Raw genomic sequence first — 24982 nt, forward strand, 5'->3', positions numbered from 1 at the left:
AATGGCAGGTTACCTAGAATTATGAACCGGATATTAAATAAAAGCATTTATTAGCCAACTATCATATATATGTGGCATTTATGTGATATGTATGATATTTATTTGCCTACCTATCTACTTAAATGATATCTATTTGTTTATATTCTACTGTTTTCCAAAATGTTTTAATGCGGGAAATAGTTTTATAGAAAGGCTTGGAATTTAATAAATATAAATAAGATCAATGAAAAATGTTTTTTAATGTAAAATTTTAGAAAATGTGTAATAGCCCTGTATGAAAGTTTCACATTTGACCTTGTCTTAATATTTTGTTTGCAGATACCTCCAAGGAAAAGATGCCCAATTTGGGTTTTATTCCAATGTCATCTGAGATGGTTGATAAATTTGTTGGAGACATTTTGAAAGATTTGCCTTTTCTAAAGAGGTATAGGGCCAAAAGTGCCCCTATAAACACTTGTTTGGAGTATTAATCATTAAAGATTCTTTGAACTATAACATATTAGAGTATATTAGATGTAATATATGTTTGTAAAACATATGAGTTTGATATCAAATTTATCAATGACCTTTGATCAATACTAGGTGAAAATCAACATGGTTTTAATCTTAGAGTAAAATCACTCAATCTGCATGCGTTTAATTAATGAATTCATTAACAGTTTTTGATGTTGATGGGACTGTTTAAAACATCAAGTGGATTCTGGATTATTAAACTCTAATAAACTGCTCTTTGGGTTCAACTATTTATATCATATCACAGAAAGAGGAAAGAGGGCTATAATTTTTTTTAAAAAATATGAATGCAAAGTATAATCTGTGTTATGTTATATTTGAATGTCTGTACTTTAAAATATGAATGTATTTCTTTTTATCTCATAGGGATGATCCGATTGTAACTTCACTGGTTAAACATAAGGCATTTGATGAACTTGTACATTGGCATTCTCATAAACCCCTTAGTGATGATTATGATAGATCAAAGTGCAATTTTAATGGTGAGCTCTGTGACTTTGGTGAAATAAACTAAAATAAATTTCATTCTCTGTCTTTTATCTCAGAATGAAATATTAGCATATTATGTGCCACAAATTATATTTCTTGAGTAAGACTAGTCCAGAAAATATTTAGGTGGATGTCAGTAAAGATGGTAGTGAAGAGTCCCATTTCCTTTACTGACAGTCATATGTACATAGGTATGTAGGTGTCTTAGGAGGAAGTACTAGGAGGAAGTACATAAAGATGGCATTTGTCCCCACAAAAGTTAGAAGCTGTCTTAAGCAAAGACAATTTATATTTGAAGAATTCTGTATATTCCTAGATGTCAAAAATATTGAGACCATAGTCTTCTAAGCAATTGCAGTTGCTTTCACACCACCCAGTTGACTGCATGAAACAAGTGCCAACATTTTATCTGCCTTCATGCTTAGGATGGTAGGAACTGAAAATGGGAGCCCATAAAATCACTAGCAGTGCATCAACAGAGGTTGAATTAGGGATCTGTTGTCCTTGGATCATTCATCTCACTTTTGCTCTATGCTCACTCCCACTCCTCCTCCTCCCAAGTAGACAAAACTTACTTTCAGGAGAATCTAGGAGTGTGCATAGTAAGCATGCTCATATGAAATACTTATCAGCCTGCTTATATAAACAACTAACAAGATCCTGCAAGATGCAAGGGATCTTTTAGATTAACCATTAACATCCTTCAAAGTGGTTTGATATATGTAGATAGACATAGAAAAATTAACAAGCTTAGTTATTCCCTTTGAGTATTGTAATTTTTCTTGGGTAAGGGCATATGTCACATCTTGACTGTTAAGATTTCCTCTGTTATTGGATTTTACCATAGTGTAAGTGTTTCTCAGCTGCCAAGTTTTTGATTCTGTGACTATGGTCTGGAGTAATGATTTTTCCTTTACGTGATGCAAGAAGCCAGAATATCCTAAATGGCTATCTTCTTGACTCTGCCTCTACTTTCCTTTTCTTAACTTTATTCACAAGACACATGACAAAGGTAACGCCCAGAATCTGTCATAGCATCCTGATATTTGTTTTGAGAGGTAGATAATGAAATAATGCTTTATCTTCCTATCCCTTAAATACAGTAAGGAATTATTTTATAGACAAGAGATAGTCTGAGTTAAAGATCCCCTCTTTAACAAAAGTGAACAGTAAATTACTGTTCCAAACTAAAAAAGAAAGTTCATGTTAGATTGCGATGATGTGGATAATTAGTGAGAATGCTATTTAAGAAATGCAATTGTATTAAATTTTGTCTTTTCCTTTTCAGAAAACCCTAGAGATCCTTATTATCTTAAATCTGTGCAAAAGTATCAAGTTTTTCAGCGATTTTATGGAAAGTCATTAGAATCAGTTTCTTCCAAACTCATTGTAACTCAAGATGTTAAGCCAAAGAAGAATTTCAGTAAACCCAAGACCAAAAAGGCAAATGTAGGTTCTATAAATTCTATCAAAATGTTTTACTTTTCTTTGCCTCTTCTTAAGCTATTTTGTTCAGTCTCTGGTAGCTTCTTACAATGCTATGTGCATATATATATATATATATATATATATATATATACACATATATATGATCATCTATTATTTTATTTACTTGCTAAGATGCTCTAATCTGCATATCTACACATAATAAAAAATATATTTATTAACAAAAATAAAACTAAAGGCTTGGATGTAAAAACATTGAGATAACAATTCACAGCTACAATACATGTGATGAGTGCTTTGATAGAGAGATGCCCAGGAAGAGGAGGAATACATGACTTAGTCTTAAGAGAATTAGGAAAGGCTTCATAGAAGAAATATCTTGAGGGACAAGTAGGGGATAGAGAGGTGACCATGGAGGAATGCAAGAGGGAACCTTTTCTAGAGATAGCAGCTGGAACCAGTGCATAAAGACATGAAAAAATAGTGCCCTGGTGTTTCTGATTTTGTTATATTTACTCTTTGATTTATAATATAGATCACTCATAAACCTAGAAAATCACCTAGTCTTTATACTCATTAAATTAAATTGTCATAAGTTTTCAATTACAAGAGGCTTTAATTTTAAGAAACAGACACAGACTAAAATTGTGCCTATTGAAGAATGGGATGATGGTCCAAAAAATCAATATACACTTAAAGATATTGTCTCATTCATAATATATTGGAATATTTCCAACTTGATTCATGATATGTTTCTTTTCTTTCTGGGCAGGAGACAAAGGCTGAAATAATTGCTAGAGAGAATAAGAAGAGATTATTTGCCAAGGAAGAACAAAAAGAAGAGAATAAGTGGAGTGTTCTATCACACTCCATTGAGGAGGAAATGAAAGAGAATTTAAACTCTGGAATACAGAACCTGGAAGATTTCTTGAAATCATGTAAAAGTAACTTGGTGAAGTATCAAGTTGAAATGGTAGGGTTAACTGCCTGCTTGAAAGCATGGAAAGAACATTGTAGAAGCCAAGGAAAAGGTATGTGATTCTGTGTTTTTTTTTTTTTTTCATTTTGATGAATTGGAGAATTAATAAAAAAAATAGAATGATGATAGCTGTCACTTACTAAGTGGAAATTTGTGTTAGAAGCTTTAGACCCATTATCTGATTTTATCCTTACAAAATTCCTCCAAGTATTCTTACCTCTGTTTTATCAATGAGCAATGAAATATCAGACAGGGTCCCAGTAGCAAATACTCAGCACATTAATGAACAAATTCAAATCAAAGAGAGGTTTAAAGAAATTACAAGGTTGTCGGAATGGTTAAGGGAACCCACAAAGATGGTGAGGCACCTGGGAGAATCTGTCATTCATCTTTGAGATCTGAAATATGAACATTTTCTTTTTGGGTAAAACTGGGATCGTGTTTATTATCTTACTGAGTTCTTCCAGAAGTTGCTGAAGTTCCATGCACTCTGCTTTACAATTTCTATAATAGAAAAGAAAAGAACGGATGGGAAGAAAGATAAAGGAGAAATAAGACTGGGTAGAGATATGTAAATTGATAGCGCATGAAATGATCATGTGCCATACCTCCAAACTGACAATTGTTCTGAGTAAAGTTAATTGATGTCCGTCTTTGAGGTTCTCCACATTTGAATCCGCTTAACACAGGATCACCAGGTTCTTTATTCCCCACACTCTCATTCTGCTGACTTCAGTCTGCTCTAGCAAAGTCATCCTTTCACTGTGGATTCCATTACAGTGCAAAGCCTGAGACTTGTCTTAGGTGTTTCTCTCAAACCAACATGTTGTAAGAGAAATCAGAATGAACAGTGGCTTACCCTCCTGGAGAATAAGGATAATTACATACTAAATTTATTTTGTAGCTCTTTATAGCATTTGGTAGGTGTTTGGTAATATTTGTTGAATATATGTTGATTAGAAGACAGGTAGGATCATAAACAGCCCTAAAATGGTAAGTATGGAAAGATTAGCAGTGGTAAGTATAAAAAGATTATATGTGCATGACTATAAAGCAATGAAGAGGAATCAGTAAAGTCTGTTCTGGCAGGTGCATTAGGCTGATTGAATTGAGAGGCTCCATTGATTATGCCAAATACTTATTTGTGGGCAAGAGTAGACCTCAATAAATGTTGCTAAGTTTTTAACTAGGTATTTAAAGTCATCCGGATATTTTTCTTTGAACACGGTAGAGAAGGTGTGAAAATAATAGGTGGAGAAAATATTTGTTGTTCCCCAGAACTTGCACAAATTTGAGCTTTAATGATCTTACTTCTATCGTGATCTATAAGATTTTTCTTTTTCTTCAACTCAGTTGTCCATGGAGATGATGATGTGTATATAGTTGCACTTTAATATTATTTTATTTAGTATTTTGTGTTCCAAAACCTCCATCTATGTTAAGATAGTGAATTTAATTAGGTCAAATTGATAGCCTGGATGACTACTCTTGGTTAACATAAATTTATTGTTTTTGGTGGTCTTTATAACAATTGTGTTGATCTTTGCCAAGGTGAAACCACAAAAGATATAAGTATAGCTGTTCAAATGATGAGAAGGATCCACTCCTTGATGGAAAAACACTCAGAACTTTTGCAAGAAGCAGATCGGCAACTTATAGCCAGATGCCTTAAGTATTTAGGATTTGATGAGTTGGCAAGTTCTTTAAATCCAACTGAGGTAATGTTTTCAGAATAGTTCCATTTTAATAGAATAATTTTTAGGTATATATAAAGGGTCTTGCAAATACAGTCACCTCTTTTAGGTGTTTTTAACTAAAAATATTTACTCTGAATTCATAATCATTATTAGTAACCCAGCTGCCCAAATTTGAAGTAATCTGGAATTAGAAACCTTTAACAAGTATTTGGACAAACATTAAATGCCAGATAATCTCCGTAGACCTATAAAACTAATCCTATGTTTAATTGTAGCAAAAAATTTAAACAGTATAATGGGGTTATTCAATTGTCTTTACATATATCAGATTGTAGCTACAAACACCTTGATGGATATTTGAAAACTTTGATGTCTGCTAATTTACTCACGGTTAAGCTGTTTCTCTCAAACCAACATGTTGTAAGAGAAATCAGAATGAACAGTGGCTTACCCTCCTGGAGAATAAGAATAATTACATACTAAATTTATTTTGTAGCTCTTTATAGCATTTGGTAGGTGTTTGGTAATATTTGTTGAATATATGTTGATTAGAAGACAGGTAGGATCATAAACAGCCTTAAAATGGTAAGTATGGAAAGATTAGCAGTGGTAAGTATAAAAAGATTATATGTGCATGACTATAAAGCAATGAAGAGGAATCAGTAAAGTCTGTTCTGGCAGGTGCATTAGGCTGATTGAATTGAGAGGCTCCATTGATTATGCCAAATACTTATTTATGGGCAAGAGTAGGTGCTAAAATAGTTCAGCAAAGATATTACAACATTTAAAAAGTGTTAAATTTTTTCTCATAAAATGTGCAAGTAATAAATGTTTTAATTATTTGAATGATGTTATAATTTAAAATCACTTTCAAATGAACTTTTAAAATAATGTAGGTTGCAGAAGATGGCATAAAAGAGAAGAAAAAGAATAAATATTCAATTGGCATTGGGCCTGTGCGGTTTCAACTACAATACATGGGCCATTATTTGCTACGAGATGAGAGAAAAGATCCAGATCCCAGAGTTCATGATTTTATTCCTGACACATGGCAGGTAATGACTGAATGAAACAGCCCTTTGTATTTATTATTAAATGTGATCTGAGGACCTATTCATTATTATGGTGCTACCTATTTTATTTGTCATTAACTTCTTAATATTGAGTCATAGCATTTAAAATTATTTTGTTATTGGGAATGTCAAGTGTAGACTTTTTTCAACTTAAAGAAAGTTAAATTTTTATTTTGTTCATTTTCTTGGAGGTACTCTGATGAATTCACATGTATATTTTTTGAAGTTGTGTGTCATCCAGTTGTATCATTATGGAGCAGCCTCCAAGTTTTCCCTTTGTCAGTAGGATTTCATATGTAAATCTATAAATGTGCTCAGAGAAATTTGGTACATTAAACTGGGTAGACAAGTGTTTATATACTTACCTGCCTCATCTGTTACCATAGTAGTTATTCTTCTACAAATAAATGTAAAATTAGTATTAATGGGTATAAAATTTAGAATGACATGGTGTGTTTCTTCATAGACTGAACCATATAAAATTGCTGATGAATTGAACCTGTTTACCTACAAAAGTGCAATTACATAGTTTCAATTTAATGGACTGAATAGTCAGAATCTGACTTCTTTTTTTGTTGTTTAATTTTGAGGAAGATATAAGAAATGTTCACTTTTATTTTACATTGCCTTTTCTTTCTGGAACAATTAACTGTTCATTTTTTTTAACTTAGCACCAAAATGAAAAATTTTATCTCTAAGGGGTGTGCCCCAAGGACTTTGGAGAATCAAAGGAATTCAGAATGAAATGAGAGACTTTATTCAGCACCAAGATTGCAGTCAACCCTAAAACCTAGTCCTACCCCACAATGGCTTACAGTCTGTCTACACTGATGACTTTAGGTTTACATTTCTGAGTCTTAGGCATTTTTTTTCTACACATAGATTTCAGTCAGAGCCTAGATAGTAGTAAATATTATGCTCTAATTCCCCAAGACAATTTAATCTCCCATGGTTCCTTCTGATATAGGATAATGCTAGTCATAATGGTGGGCTCAAGGTTTTGTGTTTTTTTTGTTTTTGTTTTTTTACTTGTAGTGGTTCTTATTTATTTTAAGTTAATTTATTTTTCATACCCCCTTTACCCATTTTTGTCCCATTCCTCACCTCCACCTCTGGTTCTTCCCTCCCTCCCTCTCTCCCTCCCTCCCTCCCTCCCTCCCTCCCTTCCTTCCTTCTTCTCACAGGAGGATATTTACCCATTTTTAGAGAGAGGGAAAGACAGAGAGAAATATTGATGTGAGAGAAACACATCGATTGGTTGCCTCCATTGTTTTTTAGAGAGAGGGAAAGCAGAGAGAAATATCAATGTGAGAGAAACACATGGATTGGATGCCTCATGCGCCCCAACCAGGGTCTGGGCCTGGGAGGAACCTGCAACTGAGGTACGGTGCCCTTGATCAGAATTGATCCCGGGACCCTTTGGTCCACAGGTGGATGCTCTATCCACTAAGCAAAACTGGTTAGGGCTTTTCTTTCTTTTTTAATCTTTCTCTGATTGACTTCTTTCACTAAGCATAATTTTGCAAGGTCCAAGGTCCATCTATTTAGTTGCATATGGCTAGATTTCATTTTTTTTAAATGGCTGGATGGTATTCTATTGTATATATACATATATATGTATTTATATATCACAATTTTTTATCCATTTAATCATTGATGGACACTTAGGTTGTTTTCATGCGTTGGGAGTGCTTATATCTTTTTGAGTTAGTGTTATTATTTTCTTCCAATAAATACCCAGAAATGGAATTGCTGGATGATAAAGTAGTTGTATGTTTAATTTTTAAGAAAATTCCACAGTTTTTTTATTGTAGCTGCACAAATTTATATTCTCACCAACAGCGCAGAAAGGTTCCTTTTTCTCCACATAGTTGCCAGCCCTTGTTATTTGTTGTGTTTTGTATTAATAGTAATTCTAACAGGTGTGAGGTGATATCTCATTGTGGTTTGGATTTGTATTTCTCTGATCATTAATGAAGTTGAATTTCTCTTCATGTATCTATTGGCCATCTGTAAGTCTTCTTTGGAAAAATGTCTATTCAGATTCTCTATCCATTTTGTAATTGGATTGTTGGCTTTTTTTGTTAAGTTATGTAACCTCTTTGTTATTTTGGATATTAATCCCTTATCATATATACCAGGGTCCTGGTGCATGGATTCGTGAAAAAATTAACTAGAATAAATATTTTAATATCGCTATTCGCCCTTTCTCTATAATAGAAGTGTCAACCAAATTCACGATCAACAATGACAGATTGAAACACATGCGTGCGATTGGCACCAGCGAGAGCTTTATGTATATAGATAAACTTGCTTAATTAGACCTGCTTTCTGATTTAGCTAAACTTTTTCCAGCCCAGTGAAGTACCCCAATTTCTCTTTCAGGTAGTTATCAGAAACACAGCAGTAAATATCATCATGAAGCAGATTATTATTGTAGATCATGCAGGGAGAACAAAGGATGAAATATTTAACTGTAGCAGTGTTTGACTATATCCTGCACAGTGAGAAAACCTGAAGTCATTTTCAAGGTCCACCATTGCTTCTTTTCAGTTGGGTCAAGTTTCTAAGCTTTCTAAATCTCTATTTTCTGGCTAATAAAAGAAAATAGGATTCTACCAAGTCTCTTATCTACTTACTCCAGGACTTCTGTGAGGATCATATGAGATGAGGCATGGGAAAAAGCTTCATAGACATTTGGTTAAAGTGTAAAATTTTTGCACCTGGCTATAAAGCAAGTCGTGTTTCTGGGCTGAAGAAACTCCAAGGAGGCTAGTCACTAGGGAGAGGAAGCTGGGCATTGCTATGTGACATCATTACCTGGCGCCCACAGCAACCGGTTCTGGGCTGGGCTGTGGGCTACATTTTGCACCAAGACATGAAAACAACCTAAGTATCCATCAATGATTAACATGGCAGTGTTAGCTGTGATTTGGTGAGGTGTCACTCCTGGGTGGTGGTGGGGGAAGCCGAATGTTGGTTTGTAGGTGCTAGGCCCATGGTGCCGTTACTTTTTAAATGGCCAGTGTGTGTCGTGGCAGCTCCTGTGTTGAGTGTCTGTCACCTGGTGGTCCCTGCACATCATACCTACCAGTAGGATGGTTGTATGGACAATTAGACTTTTATATACATAGAAAATTTACAAAATTTTTCTCCCATTCAGTAGGTTGTCCTTTCATTGTGTTGATGGTTTCCTTTGCTTATAGTTTTTTAGTTTGATGTGGTCTGCCTTATTTTTGCTTTTGTTGCCTTTGTTTTTGGTGTCAGATTTAGAAAATCATTTTCAAGTCCTATGTCAAGGAATTTAACACCTATATTTTCTTCAAAGTATTTTATGGGTTCAGATCTTACATTAAATCTTTAATTGACTTTGAGTTATTTTTTGTGTATGGTGAAAGGTAGTGGTTCCATTTCAGTCTTTTGCATGTCGCTGTCCAGTTTTCCCAGCACGATTTATTGAAGAGACCGTCATTTCCCCATTGTACATTCTTGGCTCCTCAAATAATCATATATGCATGGGCTTATTCTTGTTCCATTGACCTGTGTGACTATTTTTCTGCCAATGTCATACTCTTTAGATTACTATAGTTTTGTAATATAGTTTGAAATCAGGGAGCATGATGCTTCCAGCTATGTTCTTTCTTGAAGTTGCTTTGGCTATTCAGTGTCCTTTGTGGTTGCATACAAATTTTAGGATTGTGTATTTTATTTCTGTGAAAAAATACCACTGGAGTTTTGATAATTGAATCTGTAGATTGCTTTGAGTAATATGGGCATTTTAACAATATTAATTCTTTCAGTCTATACGCAAAGAATATCTTTATATTTATTTGTGTATTCTTCAGTTTCTTTTATTAATGTATTGTAGTTTTAAGTGTATAAATCTTTCATCTCCTTGGTTAAATTATTTTCAGTACTTTGTTCTTTTTAATGCAATTGTAATCTTAATTTCTCTTTCTGATAATTTGTTGTTAGTATATAGAAATGCAACATATTTTTGTGTATTGACTTTGTATCCTGCAACTTAATTCATTTATTAGTTCTAGCCATTTTTTGTTGGAGTCATTATTGCTAAATACTTCCCTCTTAGAGCTTTTTTTGCTACATTCCATGAATTTGGTATATGTCCATTTTCATTTGTCTCAAAGTATTTTTTATTTTTCTTGGGATTCATTCTTTGACCCATTGTTGTTTAGTCTTTCCATATCTGTGAATTTTCCACTTTTCTTGGTGTAATTGATTTCTAGTTTTATACCACTTTGGTTGGTCATGTTTGATATTACTTTATCTTTCTTATGTTGATGATAGTGGAGTACCTTAAAAAAAGTCCCTGCCTCTTTTTCAGAAGCAGGAGAACCAGTGCTTACTTCAGAACAGGACACAAGGCAGTCAAGTTCTCTTCATTAATCCTGCAAACATTGCAATTCTTTTGATGCTCCCTTCACTCTGGGGTGTGTCCCAGAGTGGACCTAGATAAGAGATTGGGGCCCTGGATGTTTTTTCACATACCGCCCATCATACAGACATGATTCTTTGAGTAGTCATCATTTTGATGAATAAAAGGATAGGCTGAAGGGATGAAGATCCCACATGCCCTACAAAGTAGGTACCTGGCATTTTTTATATTTAGAAATTAGAAGGTAAGTAATAAAATAATAAATTATTGATTTTTTTCTCTTCCTCAGCTGCTTTCTTACCATCAAAAAAAATACATATGGGCTGATTCTTAGAACTGAATTTCTCAAAGCCATTCTGCACTTAATCAATGGCAAATAATTAGAAAAAAGGTCTTCTCAATAGCAAGATATTTTATTCAGACTCACTCTCCATTCCCCCCCAAAACAAACACACCTTAAATTGCTCAAAAGTATAACAATTCTCTCTTCTGAGAAAATATCATGAATTTTCAGGTTTTTCTATAAGTCTCTTCGTGTGTTTGCAACTCCCAATCATTCCTTTTGAGTTTCAGAAAGTTATACTGAAAGTGTATTAATATATTTGTTTTGATAACATGCTCTTCACATTATTGACACAAATGGTGCTTTGAATCCTGCAGAGAGAGCTCCTTGATGTTGTGGATAATAATGAATCAGCTGTGATTGTTGCTCCAACGTCCTCAGGCAAAACCTATGCTTCCTACTACTGCATGGAGAAAGTGCTGAAGGAGAGCGATGAAGGGGTGGTTGTATATGTCGCACCAACAAAGGTAGTGCTCAGTGACTTTAATTTGCTCTTTCTTTCTTGTCATGCAGGAGAAGGTTTTATTTACAGGAAGTATAAGTTTACATATCCTCATTCACTTTTGCTTTAAATATGATTACAATTAAGGAAGGCAAATCTAGTTGGGATAACTTTAATTGTAGGGATTAATGTGAATTCAGACTCCATTTTATTTTCTAGGAAAATGTGTAGTGTTGAGTGACTTGTGGTCAACCTCAAACTAATATATTATTTGAAATTAGCATTTTAGTTTTTATTTTTAATTTTATGTTTTGAAAAGAAGGGGGAAAGAGAAAGAGAGAGAGAGAGAAGAGAGAGAGAGAAAGGAAGAAAGAAAGAGAAACATTGATGTGAGATAGAAAGATTGATCAGTTGCCTTCCACACGTGCCCCAACTGGGAATCAAACTCACAACCTAGGTATATGCCCTGATTGGGAATCAAACCTGCAACCTTTTGGTGGACATAATGATGCTTCAGCCAAGTTAGCCACCTGGTTAGGACTAGCACTTTATTTTTTGTAGCTTTTTTTGTTTTTCATGTGTATGAAAACAGTAAGTATTCATTGTTGGAATATAATACAGTATATCAAGAAAAATTAAGCTGGCCCAGCCAGTGTGGGTCAGTAGTTGAGTGTTAACCTATATACCAGGAGGTCACAGTTCTATTCCTGATCAGGGCACATGCCAGGGTTGTAGGCTTGATCCCCAGTAAGGGGCTTGCAAGAAACAACTGATTAATAATTCTCTCTCATCATTGATGTTTCTATGTCTCTCTCCCTCTCTGAAATCAATAACATATATTTATATAAAAAAAGAAAAGTTAAGCTGACTAGAGGTGGAATTGGTAAGTTGACACAATACATATTGCCAAATTACTCTTCTAAAAGTTTAAATCTATTTTTATTCCCACTGGCAGTACATAGTAGTACACATTCTCTTGTCTTTTAATAATTTAAAAAGTTTTTGCCATACTGATAGGTGAAATCTTTTATCTCATATTTAAATTTGCATTTTTTGGTGATTTGAACATCTTTATGTGTGATTTGGGGGTATTGAAATTTCTTTATTCATAAACCAATTGTAAATGTATTTGCCCTTTTTTCTTTTTTTGGGGGGAAAGGTAATGTCTTTTTATTAATTTACTATAGGCCTAGTGCATGAAAATTCATGCACTAGGGGGTTCCCTCAACCTAGCCTTCGCCCTCTAGCAGTCCAGGAGCCCTCAGGTGTATCTGACTGACGGCTTAGGCCCCTCCCGGTGGACATGCCTGTGGGAGCGCACTGACCACCAGGGGGCAGCTCTGGCCCCGCACCCCCAATCACCCCTCTGCTGCTGCAGGTCGCCGCCGCCCCCTGATTGCTGTCCCGTCCCTCTGCTTGCTGGCACCCGCCTTGGCTGGCTTGGCACCTCCCGCTCACGGGCCGTGCCCCCTGCTGATCAGCCGTTCTGCCGTTCGGTCTATTTGCATATTAAGCTATATTATATAGGATCAGAATCTTGTATAGTTAGCATACTATTTCTCAGAGAGCAATAAACATACTTTTATTTGTCACTTTTTATTATATTATGGTTACATTAATGATAACAATGTTCTGTTAATATTTTTGTATAGTCATATCTATCAATATTTTCATTTAGCTTTTCCATGTGTGCTCAAACATATAAAATGCTTGTTTTCTATTATTTTATGCTTATGTTTAAAATTTACATGTTAATCTATGTGTAATTTTGTATTTTTTGGTGTAAAGTGTGAAATAGAAAGATGTTCATAGGTTTCCACACAGTCAGATTCTACTGACCAGGCTACATGGTTTATCCAGAGCATGGTTCTACTTATTCATGTTTATATTCAAACTTAAGATGTACGGGGGAAATCCCCAAATATAAAACCCACAAAATTACCTTGACTCCCTCACTTGACCTTTTCCCTATAGCAGCCTCACAATTATCTCTAAATCTTGGCCATTCAGATATTAGCTGTTTTTTGTTTGTTTGTTTGTTTGTTTGTTTGTTTTGTGTGTGTGTGTGTTTTCTTCCTGATGTCTGAGCAACATTTCCTCTTTATTTTTTCCTTCTGATGAAGCCATTTTTCCCCATTTTACTTTATGTTGGGGTTTATCAGTGAAGTTCACATGTTTAGTAAAGTATCCAAAAAAAAAAAAAAAAAAAGCACATTAGGGTATTTAGAGTAAACGAGTATAAAAAAAAGCAGTTATTAAGCTTCCTGCACTCATAGCAGCACATATTTTTATACAGTTCCTATTGTTACCTATTTTATCTGTACTTTAAGTAATGAATCTCTTTCCTTGTCAACTAGGCCCTTGTTAATCAAGTGGCAGCAACTGTTCAGAATCGTTACATCAAAAATCTGCCAAATGGGGAAGCTCTATGTGGTATTTTTACAAGGGAATATCGTCATGATGCCCTAAACTGTCAGGTGGGACATATTAATCAATGCTTTTGTTGTCAAATTATATAATAGTACTTATATGTCTTCTTCACTAGAAATTCACAAGGCCTTATGGAAATAATTCAGTTGAATATACAAGGTGAAATGGCTTTAGGGAAAATTTAATATTGTTACAATCCAAAGAGTGGATAATAGGAGGGCACTTATAATTTGATTTCAGATTTTAGTTTTGGTTCATTGCATCATCTTGGTTTATAACTTAATTCAAAATGATTTGAAGAACCCAATGTTATAAAAAATTAACAAACACCAATTTCCAGTTAGAATTACTTTTTCTTGGTAAGTAGGGTTCTCTTACTTTTCTTGATGAGTAGGATACTTATTGTAATTTTTGTTGTTGTTAATCCTCACCTGAGGATATTTTCCCATTGATTTTTAGAAAGAGTGAGAGACAGAGAGAGGGAGGGTGAGAGACAGACAGAGGGAAGCATGAATGTGAGAGAGACACATCCATTGGTTGCCTCCTGCATGCTACCCTACCAGGGCCGGGAATGGAGCCTGCAACCGAGGTATGCCCTTGACCAGAATTGAATCTGGGACCCTTCCGTCTGAGGGCTGATGCTCTATACCCTGAGCTAAACCTGCTAGTGCTCATTGTAATTTTTAAAATGTTGTATTATGGGTAAAAATTTGGGTGTTAAGCAAATCATAGACATTTTGTTTATGATTTATTGAACTCATAGATAAACAACCTAGACTACACAAAAAGTGAAAACATGATTATAGAACATTGCATGGCAGAAATGGGTATGTCTTACCCAGATCACCTTTCAAGGAAGGACTTGCTGTCCAGATGGGGGAGTGTGGTCAAAACAAATGCCAGCTGTCAGTTCCCCCAATTCTGCCTCCATAGTTCATATCTGTGAGTGAGCTAGGCGGGGGTATAAATACCAGGCCGTTTTGGCTTCCTGTGGAACTGCTCTGACAGCCAGTATTTACTCCAGAACTGTGAGCCAGGTTGGTTAAGATTTCATCAGGCCTGTTTTGAAGTTTGGCTTCTCCTTCTCCCCCGTCCTACTTCCTCCCACTTCCATAGTTGTTGGTTCTTCATAAACATTTTTCATCCTACACTGTATATCAGGGTCAGATTTTGAGGAAACCAACATGTGACAATTAACTCTTTCTATTGTATTACTTTGAATACTCATAATTAAGAATTTAAATTTCAAATCTGATATTTTACCAGTTTGACCTGTAAAATTGCAATTTCATAAGGTTCCAGCTAATATCACAATTTTACTGAAACACTCTCAGAAGCAATATCCTATTTATCAGCTGGTACTTTCAGGAGTTGTAACTCTATCTTTTATATTCTTATAACTATGTGTATACATAGTAAATGCTCAAAATGTTTGTTTATGCAATGTTCTTACTTTTAGGTACTTGTTACAGTGCCTGCCTGCCTTGAAATTCTGCTGTTAGCTCCTCATCGCCAAAGATGGGCGAAAAGGATCAGATATGTTATATTTGATGAGGTAGGTTTGGTATTATTTTTCTGTGTTAATTTCCTAGTGTACAACAACATATAATGAAGCGCTCTGGTACTTTAGGTTATTTGTCCGTTTGTATATATGCACTTCCTTCTGAATGGTTTTCCTAGTGATTCATAATCAATCTTTTTGCTCCATTTTCCTGTTGTAACTGAATAGGGTATATTGGTGTATGCTGCAGAGCTCTGTATGAGAGAGGAACCTATTATTGGTGACTACTATTTCAGAAGAGCAGAAATAACCACCATGGCCATACATTTTGGACAGAGATGTCAAAATTAAAATTTTAATCTCTAAAGCAAAGAAGTTGGCCTTTAACGATGATGCTACTTATATATTATCAGTCATGGTCCCAACTGAAAACAAGTGGCACACTTAAAATATAATTCAAGAAGAGTATTTTCCAAGATGTGATAGGGGAATGAATAAAACCAATACAGTCATTCAGAGCTAGTAGCTTACCCCTAGATTTAAAAGCTCAAGGCAAAGAAGCAGTTACTGAGCCTGAAAAGGAGATTCAGATTGAGTTGGCCCCATGTAAGGACCAATTACCTTAGTTGAGGGACACAGCTGGCTCAAGGTAACCTTTCAGGAAGGGAGCCAATAGAATGAAGACCTCATTCTTATTCTCCTCCCTTCTTCTGATCACTTGCCAAGGGTCTTCATTGGCCAAATACAATGGAACTAGAGAGCACTGAAGCCATTTTGAAGTAGTCTCTATAGGTTGGCAGAGAGAGCAGGGTAGGAAATAATGGAAATTTACAGGGGCAAATAGAAGATATTTAAAAATTTTTATAGTATTATTCTTAGAAATATTTATTCAGCGCTAGCCGTTTTGGATCATTGGATAGAGCTTTGGCCTGTGGACTGATGGGTCCCAGGTTCAATTCCAATCCAGGGCACATGCCTGGGTTGTTGGCTCAGTCCCCAGCAGGGGGTGTGCAGGAAGCAGCTGATTAATGATTCTCTCTCATCATTGATGTTTCTCTCTCTCTCTCTCTCTCTCCCTATTTCTTCCTCTCTGAAATCAATAAAAATATTTTTAAAAAGAAATATTTATTCAAAGAAACTTAAAACATTATGTATATTTATCTTTTTGTTAATTCTCACCCAAGGATAGTTTTTTTATTGATTGTTAAAGAGAGTGGGAGGGAGGGAGAGAAGGAGGGATAGAGAGAGAAAAACATAGATGTGAAAGAGACACATAGATTGGTTGCCTCCCACAGGCAACTGTTCCAACTGGGCTGGGGATCAATCCTGCAAACCAGGTACATGCTCTTGACCAGGAATCGAACTCAAGAGCCTTTGGTGTGTGGGCCAGTACTCTAACCACTGCACAACACCAATTGGGTGAAACTTAAAACATTATAAAAATATATATTCTATTACTTAAAGGAAATTTCAATTTAAAGGGGGAAAAGATCCTATCTAATAAAGGCAGAATATGCAACTTGACTGTCACTTTGCAACAAAGATGGTGGCACCCACAGCCAATAAGGAGGGAATATGCAAATTGATGCAACAAAGATGGCAGCAGCCAGGCTGGGATGCTTGTGTAGTTGCCATGGCGACAACGCAGGCATTCTGCCCTGCCCCAGCCACTCCAGGCCTCTGGGCAGCTTGGGAAGGTGGAAGGTGGCTCTGGGCTGGAGTAAAGGCAGAAGGCAGCGGCCAGAGCAAAGGCCCAGGTCCCGGATGCTGGCAGCCAGGGGAAGGAAGACCTAGTCTTGCATGAATCTTCATGCATCGGGCCTCTAGTGATATCTATTATTTCACTTAACTTTTCCTGTTATAAATTTGGAACTACCAAGCAGGCTGTGCTTTTGATTTGTTTGATACTGATTTTTGGTTAATCTATATGTATTGCATCTTAAAGACCTTGAATATCTCTGCTCAGAAAATGTCCAAAAATTTTATCTTTGTAATCTAGAACCTTGAGTTGTACTTTAACCTCAAAGCTTTGAAATGATATGACATTTTTATATAAGAGTAAAGCTGAAAAGTTTTGAAGGCTAATATCTATTCTGGTAGGGTCAGGGAAATGTGCTATTTAGTACAAAGCACAAAGTTCATATTCAGGAAAATGATATATTATTTGACCAGGGAAAAACCAAATGGGCAAAATTGAGAACTTTTTAAAAAAATTATGTGGCTCTGATGGTGAGCCCTTTCCTGTTGATTGCCAGGTGCCATACTTTCATCTGTTTAAAGAAGACCACATTTGAGAATCTTCTCTGAGTCTAGTTGAATTTGTTTTATTTGGTCAAAAGACATTCACTTATGTATTCAGCAAATATTTAAGGAGTCCCTCCACAATGCCAGGCACTATTGGTGCTGGGGATGCCCCCATCTAAGGTCACAAGATTAATTGACAAAAGGGAATGAAACAATTAAGTGCACAGATGACTATGCCAGCCCATATTGGTACATGTTGGGAAGAAAAAGAGGGGCTTTTATGACTGTAATAATGGCAGGGAGGGGATAGGAGGACAACCCTGGAGTGGGCAGTCAGAAAAGTCTTTCTTTAAAAAAAAATTATTGATTTTTTACAGAGAGGAAGGGAAAGGGATAGAGAGTTAGAAACATTGATGAGAGAAACATTGATCAGCTGCCTCCTGCACACCCCCTACTGGGGATGTGCCCACAATCAAGGTACATGCCCTTGACCGGAACTGAACCTGGGACCCCTCAGTTCACAGGCCGATGCTCTATTCCACTGAGCCAAACCAGTTAGGGCAGGATGTTTTTCTAATAGAGTGGCGTTAAGCTGAACTTTATACAGGTTGAATAGAGGGAATAAGAGCATTTTAAGCAGAAGGAACAATATATGTGAAAGCCCTAGAGGAGGAACGTTCTGTTCAAGGAATAAAGAACAGGACAGTATGTCTGGAGCAAATTTGGCAGAAGATGGGAAAGAGTGGCTTGAGATGAAGCTCAAGAGGCAAGCCGGGGCCAAAGTATGCTCAGCGTTACATATCTTGTGAAGGAATTTATATTTTATTCCATATAATGGGAAGATATTGAAGGAGGTCAATTAGGGACATGGCCTAACTCACTTATCTTTTAGATACATCTTTTTGGCTGTGATGTGAAGAATGTAGGGGGCACAAAGTGGGAAGCTAGGAGGGTAGTCAGGAGGGTAGTGTGGTAGTGCAGCCGAGGAGTGATGGTGACTTGGTTGGCTGTAGGCATGGGGAGAAATGCATAATTCCAAATAACTTTTGAAAGTAAGATAAAGAGGAATTATTGATGCATTGGTTATGGCGATTAGGGAAAATTTATGTGTCGAGATTTTCTATTGCCTGAATTTATGTATATACATTCAGCATGGTTGATGAAATGTGATAGGAAACTATGCAGGAAATCAGCTTCCACGCCTTATTCTCATGTGCTATTTTTAAGTGAACTTTTTAATGGATAAACTTTTGTCTTTAATAGGTCCATTGCCTTGGTGGAGAGATTGGAGCAGAAGTTTGGGAACATCTCCTTGTCATGATTCGATGTCCCTTTCTGGCTCTTTCAGCTACAATAAGCAACCCTGAACATCTCACTGAGTAGGCATTAGGTTCCCGTTTGAATAGAATGACTCTCTATTTCAAACGATTGAATATCATATTTTCTGTACGGGTTCCGAAATGTTTCATAACTTTCTGGTGAATTTGTTAGCTTATCTGGGAACATTCAAGGAAAGTGTCTACTAGCACCTCCTGGCGGGTGCTGAGCAAGGCCACACTCTGTAAGGGAAAATCAGTGACTCTCCCAACAAGATCTGCAATTGAGGAAGAAATTTCCCCATGCCTCAGAAATGTTCCCCAGAAGTAACTGATTTATGTCCCTGCTTTTTCCCTTTACCAAAAATTAAAAATAAAATGGAATAATGACACACTCTCTCATGGACCTTGAGATTTCTTATATTATCCCACTTTGTGGGTATTTAGAAAGATAGAAAAGCCTTATTAGTTGAAAGCCCCATATCATTTTGTCATTGGGCTATATTTTTGCCCACTAATAATAATAATTAGAGTAAAGACTCCAATGTACCAGGTACTGTTCTAAGTGCTTTGCATGTATCAATTTATTTTAAATGCCAACAACCCTTATGATTTACTAGTTCCATTATTACTATGAAATAGAATTTCTAACACTACCATATATATATACACTGAGTAGACAGATTATTATGATCTCGGAACGCATAATAATCTGGCCACTCAGTGTATATCCTATATAATAAAAGGCTAATATGCAAATTGTCCCCTCGACCAGGAGTTCGACCAGCAGGCAGGCCGGCCAACCACCCATGTACCCTCCCCCTGGCCAGGCTGGCCAGACACCACCCATGCAAAAATTCATGTACCGGGCCTCATACACACACACACACACACACACACACACACACACACACACACACACTCTGAATGGCCAGATTATTATGCATTCAGAGATCATAAAAATCTGGCCACTCAGTGTGTGTGTGTGTGTGTGTGTGTGTGTGTATACACACACTTATTTTAATTTTTATTGAGAGAGGAAGGGAGAGGGAGAGAGATAGAAACATCAATGATGAGGGAAAAGCATTGATCATTTGCCTCCTACATGCCCTCCACTGGAGATCGAGTCTGCAACCGGGTATGTGCCCTGACCGGGAAATGAACCGTGACCTCCTGGTTCATAGGTCGATGCTCAACCACTAAGCCATGCTAGCCAAGCCCAACACTATTATTATTTCCATTTTAAAATGTAGTAAATGAGGCTTAGAAAGATTAAGTGATCTAACAAGAGTCATAGCCAGTAATAAGGAGGTTGGGATTCAATATCAGTGTGTCAGGTTTCAGGGCCTATTCCCTTATGTACAGTTTTTAAGGCAAATGACATTTTTGTTATTAAAAAATGTTATATCACATAAAGTAGTTTCATGTTATGTCTAAATAATATGTAAATTTATTTTTAAGGTGGCTACAAGCAATAAAACGGTACTGGAAACAAGCAGACAACATAATAGAAAAGAATACTGCTTCTGAAAGAAATGCTGGCTCTCGTGCCAATTTCCACAAAGACCACTTCCAAATGAAGCAATCATATAAAGTTAGACTTGGTATGTGTGAGACATCCATGGGAGTTTTATTTTGTACTTTAAAATTATTCCAGCCATGTGTTTCTTCATTTGGAAATTCTCGCTCTTCAATTTTAGTGCTCTACGGAGAGAGATACAATGATTTAGAGAAGCATATATGTTCAATAAAACATAATGACATTGACTTTGATCATTTTCACCCGTGTGCCGCACTAACAACAGAGCATGTAAGTAATACTTCAGCCATCTTTGCTCCTAGTAACATAAAGTGTATATCACAGTTGAAAAGATGCCTCGTTGAAACTTACCAGAATTGAGGTATAGATACTGTACAACAGATATTGAAACTTAGTTTTAAAAGTCACAAGAATAATTTTATAGTTTTCGTTCTTTCTTTAATAGTGTCTGTATCCATAAAGCTTTAAAATGACTGAAACTTTTATCCTGAATTATTTTTTGGTTAATTTTATTTATCCTTGGACATTATCTTTGCCCATTTTCTTTCTTTTAGCACCCCTGTCTACCTGTCCACTTCTCTGAAACTAATTCTTTTCTTAGTGTAGTTACAAATACATGTGGACAATATCTAGCACAAGTGAGAATCTGAGCACTGTGAATTAGGTTAAACAAGGAAAAGAGACTTAAAAAATGTTATATCACATAAAGTAGTTTCATGTTATACTAGCTTATTAATCACAACATGGTTTTTTTAGTAGTGAAGCAATAACATGGAAGTCATAAGAGGACTTCATTTTAGTGCTGGCATTTGAGTGGGGAAGATTTCTTAATTTTCTTGAGTACTTTTCTTCCTTTCTCATCTATTCCCAGGAATGGCTTATTCAAGCTCTGGTATTTTCTCAAAGTGATAATTATTTAATAGTTTGTCTTCCTTCCAAGACCTGGCCAACTAAATATATTCTGAATTTTGTTGTTACATTATGCCTTCTAATATGACAATTTTTAAAGCAAATGGAACTTTAGATATCACAGGAATTAGTTCCATGTCCTGCCTACATGGTATTTCTGGATCCACTAAGCTAATGTAGATAAATCAGTAATAAAGATAATTCTGATTTTGCCAAGACTGCAGTAGCTTTCCTTTGGAAATGGCTAAATGAACAGCTCCTAGCATGGCTTCTTCTATGACCTGGCTCCAAAGTCCTTTCCATTCATCCACTTGATGTATCTTACCTCATTGCCCTCATTACTTATATTGTTCCTGGAACATTTCACCCAGATGTCAAATGCTAGTTGTCCAGAACCTGTTCACCTCGTATGACTCTTGTAATGTGAAACCAACTTAGAATCCTCCTGTGACTTTCTTAGCTGGATATAATAACCTTCTCTCCGTAGTACCTTTTCTATTTCTTATATGACAAAAATCATGGCCAGCTTGCTGCTAAAGCTGTTCACATGCATGTCATCTTTATCTTACTAGAATAACTCCTTGAAGACACATGTTGTGTCCTTTGTCCCTAACAAACTGCTATGTATTTAAAAGTTCTTACTACATTTATCTATCCTACCTTATAATAGAGAAACATGCAAATTGACCGCACCTCCGCTATGCCCATGATTGGGCCTGCGAGAGGCTGGGGGCGGGACTCCGGGTGGTCTATCCGGCCGTTGAGAAGACCAAGATGGCGGCGCCCAATACTCTTAGTTCCGGGGGTCCCGGGGGCGATCGCCACCCGGGGGGCGTGGCCGGGCCGAGCCAGGCGCTCCCGGGGGTCCCGGGCGGCGATCGCCACCCTGGGGGGGCGTGGCCGGGCCGAGCCAGGCGCTCCCGGGGGTCCCGGGCGGCGATCGTCACCCTGGGGGGGCGTGGCCTGGCCCAGCCAGCCTTTCCCCGGGGGTCTCCGGGGAGATCGCCACCCTGGGGGGGGGGCGTGGCCGGGCCCAGCCAGCCTTTCCCCGGGGGTCCCCAAGGAGATCGCCACCCTGGGGGGGCGTGGCAGGACTCGCCCAGCCCCTCCCAGGGTCCCTGGGAACATTGCAGGCATGTGGTTGCTGAGACCCAGACCAGGCCTCCTGCCACAGATTCATAGCTTTGCGGAGACCTAGGGCAGGGATCTGCCTCATCTGCAGAGAGACAGAGGTTCTGCAGTGCCCCCAAGACTTGGGTGGGCCCAGCCAGGGATCAAGGGGCATGGAAGGACTCCTGGCAGAGGGGCAAGGACCCTCACCCCTGAGGCGGGGGTTGAGGGGTGGAGCCACCTCAGTGAAGGGGTGCTGCACTGCAGGGTACTGGACTGACTGATGTGATTCTGAGAAGCTCCCAGTGCTAATGGGCCTCGCTCAGGCGGCCTTCACACTTCAGAGGCAGTGACTACTGCTCCTGCCTTGACCCAAAAGCAAGCTCGCTACACCCTGCCCCATAGCAGAGCATGCCTAGGCAGTGAGTGGGAAGCCTTCCACCTGCTTCGGAGAAGGGGGGGCAGTAAAGAATGGGGGGAGAGGAAAGAATGTGGAGCATCCGCAATGAAGAGGTGCTTGAGAAAGAGGCTTGGAAGCCTGACTGGAAGGTTTGTTCTGTTTGCTGGGCCGCTGCCCCTTAGGAAGCGCAAAGAGCATGGCTCTGAGGGCTTCCTGTGTGCTCTGAGGGCTTCCTGAGTCAAGTTCCACAGCCAACTGGAATTGGCCTCAGTTTCCTGGTCTGTAAAATGGATGAAGCGTGTCCCAGTGCCTTCACTGAGCTTTGATGGCCAATTGAGATACTGTATAAAAAAATGAGGGAAGAAGTGAGAAAGAAAAGGAAGGACAAAAAACAAAAAAGAAAGATTGAAAGGAACCTGTAAATCCATTGTCACTTAAATAGGGAATATAGTCAGTAGTGTTATAATGATGGTATGATGCCAGGTGGGTACTAGAAATATTGGGGAACACTTTTTAAAGTGTATGATTGTCTAACCACTATTCTGTAACTAATATAAAACCTGAAACCAATACAAAATAATGTTGAATGTAAAGAAATGAAAATTGGAGTGAAATTTTTATAAATTTCAAAGTTTAAATAAAAGCTGTAAAGGAAGGAAGGGGAGAATAAAAAGTGTTTTTCATTTTGCCACTTCATTAAAAAGACAGTTGTCTTTATGTGGTGCTTTTATACTTTTCTAAGTCATTATCTCATTTTAATTTCCGGGCAACTTAAAGACAAGATAAGTATTCCCTCCACTATTCAAAGAAAGGAAATCTTGGTGTCTGGTCCTAATGATCAATCGTCAAGCCCTTATTGTAAAGCAGGGTTAGTAAAATTTTCTGTGCAGGGTCATATCTATACTAATAAAAGCCTTGGGGGTGATCAGGCCAGCAGGGGAGGGTATTTGGGGGCAATCAGGCCTGCAGAGGAGCAGTTAGGGGGCAATCAGGCCAGCAAGGAAGCAGTTAGGGGGCAATCAGGCAGGTAGGTGAGCGGTTAGGAGCCAGCAGTCCCAGATTGTGAGAAGGATGTCCAACTGCAGGATTAGGCCCGATTCTGGAATCGGGCCTAATCCTGCAGTTGGACATCCCCCGAGGGGTCCCATATTAGAGAGGGTGCAAGCTGGGCTGAGGGACACCCTCCCCAGTGCATGAATTTCGTGCACCGGGCCTCTAGTATATATATAAAAGCCTAAGCAACCATTACAACTGGTTGACCAAACGACCGTTCGACCGGCTGGTAGGTATGATGTGCACTGACCACTAGGGGGGCAGGTGCTCAATGCAGGACTAGATGGCCCTAATCGGCCCCAGTTGCTGGCCAGGCCGAGGGACCCCACCTGTGCACGAATTCGTGCACAGGCCTCTAGTATTAAATAAAGATAGCCAGTCTAAGTCAAACACTTACTTTGTGTTCGAATAATTTTGCATATTTTGTCTCTTTTAACAATCACAACAATTTTAGCATGAATGCCATATTAACATTCCCATTTCCTAAATGAGAAAGGTGAAGCATAGATAATTGAACTAAATAACTCACTGTTGCACCAAGTGAGTGGCGGGGCTGGGATGTAATCTCAGATTGATTCCAGAGCTTGCTCTCTCCTCCTATTCCTAGGAATGGCCCATTCAAGCTCTGGTTTCCCCTGTATTCTGAATGACCAATTGAAGAAATACCTGAATGAGGGGATGAATGAGAATAACTTTATAGCCTTTGGGCTATGATGCAATGGCTTCTAAAGGCAACTGAATGAATCCTAATGATAGTGATTTTCTAATTGGATTTTATTTTGGATGTTTCTCTTTTGTGCTGCAGTGGCCCAATCCAAAATAAAACTAAAACAAGAATATGGCTAAAATTCCAGTGACCTAACCTAAACCTCAAACCAGAATGTAGATAACAAGCCACACATTAATAATAAAATAATTCTTTCTTCTTTCCTTCCCCCCCCCCCCCATCATTACCTGGCATTTTAAAAACAGCATAGTATTTTAAAAAGTCATTTTATTTTGTGTTGGATGGTTTAAGGCAGGTTATCATAAAGTAGCAAGGAGTCCAGCGGTTTGGAGGAGTTGACAAGATTGGCATTTTGGTCCAAGTTCCTTTCCTCT

At 37.6% G+C, this 24982-nt stretch overlaps 1 protein-coding gene across 1 annotated transcript in view; it reads left to right on the plus strand.

Annotated features, from left to right (window-relative positions):
* The window catches only part of LOC103290898 (probable ATP-dependent RNA helicase DDX60), a 102316-nt gene that overhangs the window by 28923 nt on the left and 48411 nt on the right, over window positions 1-24982 (plus strand). The window contains exons 10-21 of the mRNA XM_054716732.1: window positions 319-424; window positions 880-995; window positions 2291-2451; window positions 3221-3479; window positions 4979-5145; window positions 6021-6179; window positions 11254-11403; window positions 13736-13855; window positions 15268-15363; window positions 18817-18932; window positions 20331-20473; window positions 20570-20679. Coding sequence (XP_054572707.1) covers window positions 319-424; window positions 880-995; window positions 2291-2451; window positions 3221-3479; window positions 4979-5145; window positions 6021-6179; window positions 11254-11403; window positions 13736-13855; window positions 15268-15363; window positions 18817-18932; window positions 20331-20473; window positions 20570-20679 — 1703 coding nt within the window. The remainder of the gene's footprint in view (window positions 1-318; window positions 425-879; window positions 996-2290; window positions 2452-3220; window positions 3480-4978; window positions 5146-6020; window positions 6180-11253; window positions 11404-13735; window positions 13856-15267; window positions 15364-18816; window positions 18933-20330; window positions 20474-20569; window positions 20680-24982) is intronic.

Source organism: Eptesicus fuscus, chromosome 6 (genome assembly GCF_027574615.1).
Source record: "Eptesicus fuscus isolate TK198812 chromosome 6, DD_ASM_mEF_20220401, whole genome shotgun sequence".
Classification (NCBI taxonomy): Eukaryota; Metazoa; Chordata; class Mammalia; order Chiroptera; family Vespertilionidae; genus Eptesicus; species Eptesicus fuscus.